The sequence below is a fragment of the Rhincodon typus genome, chromosome 14, assembly GCF_021869965.1.
Source record: "Rhincodon typus isolate 14 chromosome 14, sRhiTyp1.1, whole genome shotgun sequence".
NCBI classification, from domain to species: Eukaryota; Metazoa; Chordata; class Chondrichthyes; order Orectolobiformes; family Rhincodontidae; genus Rhincodon; species Rhincodon typus.
In genome coordinates, this window is record NC_063345.1 from 19,724,093 (window position 1) to 19,728,999 (window position 4,907).

A 4,907-nucleotide genomic window follows, 5' to 3' on the forward strand; every position below is an offset into this window, starting at 1 on the left:
CCTCAAACAGAGCAATCTTATTAAGCTACTCCATTAATTCTTAAAAATTATGCTTCAATTTTTTTTTTAAAAAAGAGAGCAATTTCTTGTGTATGCAGTTTCACATCTAATTGAAAACTTTCATGTTTGCTTTGGAAAACTTCGTAGAGTTCATTATAAAAGGAGGGACAATTGTAAAGTTAGAAGACGTATAAACACAATAGACACAAATATAGTCAAAATTTTATTGGGGCTGACCAATTCTGTAAATATACACCAATTTTATATGTAAAATGGACTTTGAAAACATACCAGTTACTGACTAAAACCTTAAACAACATTCAGGCTTTGACTAAGAATAGTTGACACATCTTTAAATGGTTCACAAATAAAGAATGCTAAACTTTTCATCACTTTCATCAAGTGATAATGGAATCCACCACACATGTAATTACTTCCTTCAGTTTCTGATTCTATTTCCAACTGAGGAAGTAGAATGGAGACTAATGGTGTGCACTAGAAATAAAAGCATTTGTATTTTGTATTTATCCAGTTATAAAAGTATTCTGTCATTGGCTCTGCACCACTCCTAGAAGCACATTTTATGAACATAAATATATTTAAAGATTAATACATTGGGTCAAGTTTGATAATGTAAAGGAATAAACATGGTACATGTGTATCTGTAGCAGTCTTAAGTTAATCCATTCACAAAATCCAAAAGTACAAAGAAATACAAAGGTTTACCACACATCTACAAGGCTGGTGTTTCAGTTACCATAAGTGAAGGAACCAAATGGCTCTCAAATAAAAGGCATAAGAACAAGGTAGACATAAAAGTGGAACTAAAGTCCATAGTTACATAACCTCAAAAAAGTACTTGGTTTCAAAGGGGCACGAGTGCTATTAATCTAAATGTTTAAAACTTCTCTAGAAAAGATAAATGGTAAATCTGACCATGTAAGGGTGGAAATAAAAATATTATCAGTGAAAGTCTGCTCGTGTTCTCAAGTGAAAGCAAGGATTTCAAAACACCACTGCTTTATATCAATTCTGGAGTAATAACAATTTTAAAAAAAAATCTTCATGACTGTGTTCAACAACTAAGAGCTACTGACTGCATCTAAAGCACTCTACTATCAGCTTATAGGTTTGGTTACTAAACAGTTGAAAGGGCCAAGTCAATGTTCATTAGCATTGATATTGGGGGAAGCTGATTTCAATCTCAATATTTATCAGTATGGTTGATTTTAAAAAAAAACAGATTGCAAGGAGAACAAGTGTAATTGTTTTGCTGATTAAAAGAGAATCAGTCATAGGCAAAGAAATAAATGAATGAAAAGTTAGGCATTCTTGAATCTTGCAGCTCTTACAAAAATAATCTTGTACTAAATACACAGAATTTAAATATACTCTTCACACAACAATTCCAAGCTATACCTTGCAGAGGTTTGGCTCAATACATTAACTCCTAAGTACACTACTCAGACGCAAACTACTACAGTACAATGGTCCAAGCAGTGATCTGGATAAAATAACATAGCAGTATACTTCACAAAAGAAAAACAACAGGAAAGGCACAAATCAAACCAGTTACAAGGGCAAATCAGCAGCTATTCTGAATCAACATTGGACACAGTGCTGAAAAAGGAAAAGAAACCATTAAAATTACAGGCACACTGCAATTTAATATTCCTAGCTGTATGTTTACCAGATTAAATCCACTATTTGCATCTATTACAGCAAATTTTTAAAAATGTCTCAATTAAGGAAGAATAAAAAAGGCTGTGCAATACCTTGTAGAAACTGAAAAATGAAAAAATCTCAACATTAGTTTCAGAACTGGTTGCTGAGGTTTGATTTTTACAGATTAACACAATGAGTTTTCAGTACATTCAAACTTCTCCAGAAAAAAAATTAATTCCAGACTGGAAATAAATCCACAAAATCAGACTATAAATGATCACAAAATACATTGTTTTTTTTAATCATAACCATAATTTTAAAGGTAGTTGATAACTGTCTTGCACAGTACAGATTAGTTCCAAGGTGTACTATAACCACACAGTGCTAAACCTCCAGGTAATGTTAAGATTCCTCATATTCCCAATCCAGCATATCTCTGACATGGAATGCACAGGGTAAATTATTAGAGATAAATCCTTCTCTGGGACACACAAAAATGTGAGGGAAAACGAAATCTCAGATAATAGCCTCATCCCCAATTGCATATCTTAACAGACAGTTGTTTGTTTGTTCCAAATGAAGGTGACAAAGATTTAATGTGAAGGATATCAGAAAGTAGTGCTGTATAATCAGAAAAACTATGTAAGTATGCATATTGAATTAACAGAATGGCAAATACTTCTTGGCAATGTGGTTGAACAGTTAAACCATAAAAAGATAGATGTCTTCACAGCCTTTTCACTACAGATGACAGAACATTGCTATGCTATCTCAAATGAGTAATTAAGAAATTAGCAAACCTCAGTTAAATCATTTGAGGTATCATAAATGGGCAGTGGACAAAGTTCAAAATATGCATCATTGGTAAATGTTTCAGAGACACAAATGTCCATCATTGCTTCATCCCTATGTCTTGTTTACCAAGTATTGTCGCAGTTAGAAACCATCATAAGGTAATATAGCCTTCAATCCAGTTCCCATCTTTCGGTATTTACTGAATATACCCCCTGTAAAGATTACAATAATTTCACTGATCTTTCCACATCTTAATAATTGAAGCAAGCACTGGTTTAGCTTCTCATTGCAATTTCTGTTACTTGGTCCATGCTAATACTGATACAGTATCGTTAACAACTACATTGCTGTAATTCACAAGTAATGCACATCTGCCTCAAATTATTTAGAAAAATGAATGGCTGCTACCCACAACGGAACAACTTACTTCATCCGTTTTTAAATTACTTCTGATTTGCTGTTCCATGAAAGTTCTTCTATCATATTAGGGATACGAAAAATATTTGACCATTTTGTAATAAAAATAAAATCCTTCCCTAAAAAGAGTAGTTTTGACTTTCCCAGTCAAAACGGTCTATTTGTAGATCGTTACCTAATGATACTTCCAGTGCAAATTGCCAGTGTAGTTTAATGTCCAGTATAAAAACAGTTTTAACAAGAGCAGTTTCCACAACCTTTTACACTGTTCAAAATCTCTTCTGATAATTTTCGCCTTTCCTCTTCCTTGGATGACATTATTTTCGCCCCCTTTTGATCATGGGAATTTGTATTGTTGAACACTCTACTGTTTTGTGCTCGCCACAGCTCAGAGTAAAGGCTGTTGGGTTTGTTCAGGAGAGTTTGATGGGTTCCACGCTCTGCTATCTTACCCTGCAACAAATTGTAAAGAGCAAAATAATGACTTTAGATGAACATCGTCTCGTCAGATATGACTAAAGATCCACTGGCATTAGTCTGTAATGCATAGTTTTTAAAAAACATTCCAATAGATTCATATTTGTTTGAATAAAGCCATAAATGACAGGAATAAGTCTACAGTAAAATATGTACCAATGTATTTAGCAGGTTTGAAATGCTAATTTCCTTGTTTGAAGTTAATCCATTAGACTTACAGCTTGTATCAGAATGTCAGTAAACTGTCACAAGAAGCTTTCTCCATGACCAAGATCAACTTCAGGTGAATCCAGGAGACTGTATGCGGCAGTGAAGTATGGTAATCTTTAACATGAGACCACTTCTCTTATTTTTTTGCCAAGTCATGTTATTCTATCCAGATATTTTTAAAACAAAAAACCTTCTTAACCCTTCCAGCTGTAGGTTTGTCACAACCATAAAACTTCACTTCGCACTGAAGCATTAGCAAATTTGCAAAGGGCCAAGGCAAACATACAGTCCTATCTTTTTCTCTTCGCTCTATACATGATATAATGCTGTATACTTATTGCAAAAGTATTTATTACATTCATTAATTTTGGTGCAGAGTTTTAAATATGCACTACATCTAGTCATTGCAGTGGTCAAACTGTTGCCTTAACAAAAATTAAGACGTCATTGAAATACAGCTGTGTGTCAACTACAAAAGCCTCCAGGCTGAATTTTATGTTAATTGACAAGGAGATGAGTGCTATGTTGAAAAATAAGCTAAAAGTCAGTCATTGTTATTTAGAACATTTTCGCATACTCAAAACACTATGGGACCCCATAATTGAATTGTACAACATGCAAATGGACACATTAGTCTGTGATATTCTGAAAATTATTTAGAAATGTGACCATAATCAACAAAATAATCTACACAGACAGAGGTGGTGGACAGCCTACTTAAAAATAATGCAAGAAATGACACCAGTATATTTTGACACAATTTTGTAAATACAGTAGGACAACAGCACTCATACTGTAGCCACAAGACGTCACATTCAGTCTGCATCCTTCATAGCTTGATAGATCTACAATCCATAGCCTGCAAACTGTGGTGTCATGAGAGCTTGAATTCAATGGGAGACAGAGTAAGGGAAGCAAGAATATCCAAGCAATTAAACAGGTGTTAAAAGCTCTATTAAAAATGTAGGTTCAATGGTTTTAATGGACCTCTATCACTCCTGTAGTTGTATCCTTTTGCCTTCCTCTGGGTGGTCTCTCCCACGCTTTCAGTCATTGTTGGCAATCATACAGGTTGATATAATGTCCTTCCGCAAATATGAGCGTGCAGCTCTACTGAAGTAACCTAGTTATGGAAATATTCAAAAACAATGGTTTTCCTACCTTATCCAGAACTAGAATTTCGTCTGCATCAACAATTGTAGTGAGTCGATGAGCTATAAACATAGATGTGCGTTGGTGCACCAAGTCTCTCATTGAACTGAGAATATTCTGTGGAGAGCAGAGTAGAAATTGATCCCTTTAATGCTGAAAAGAAAGATGGAAAACAAAATCTTGCAAATCCA

The 4,907-nt window shown here is 34.2% G+C and overlaps 1 protein-coding gene across 1 annotated transcript in view; it reads right to left on the reverse strand.

Annotated features, from left to right (window-relative positions):
- Positions 1 to 210: 210 nt before the first annotated feature.
- The window catches only part of abcb7 (ATP-binding cassette, sub-family B (MDR/TAP), member 7), a 56,375-nt gene continuing 51,678 nt past the window's right edge, over positions 211 to 4,907 (reverse strand). The window contains exons 14-15 of the mRNA XM_048605282.1: positions 4,726 to 4,833; positions 211 to 3,330 (exon numbers count right to left, since the gene is read on the reverse strand). Coding sequence (XP_048461239.1) covers positions 3,112 to 3,330; positions 4,726 to 4,833 — 327 coding nt within the window. The 3' untranslated portion in view covers positions 211 to 3,111. The remainder of the gene's footprint in view (positions 3,331 to 4,725; positions 4,834 to 4,907) is intronic.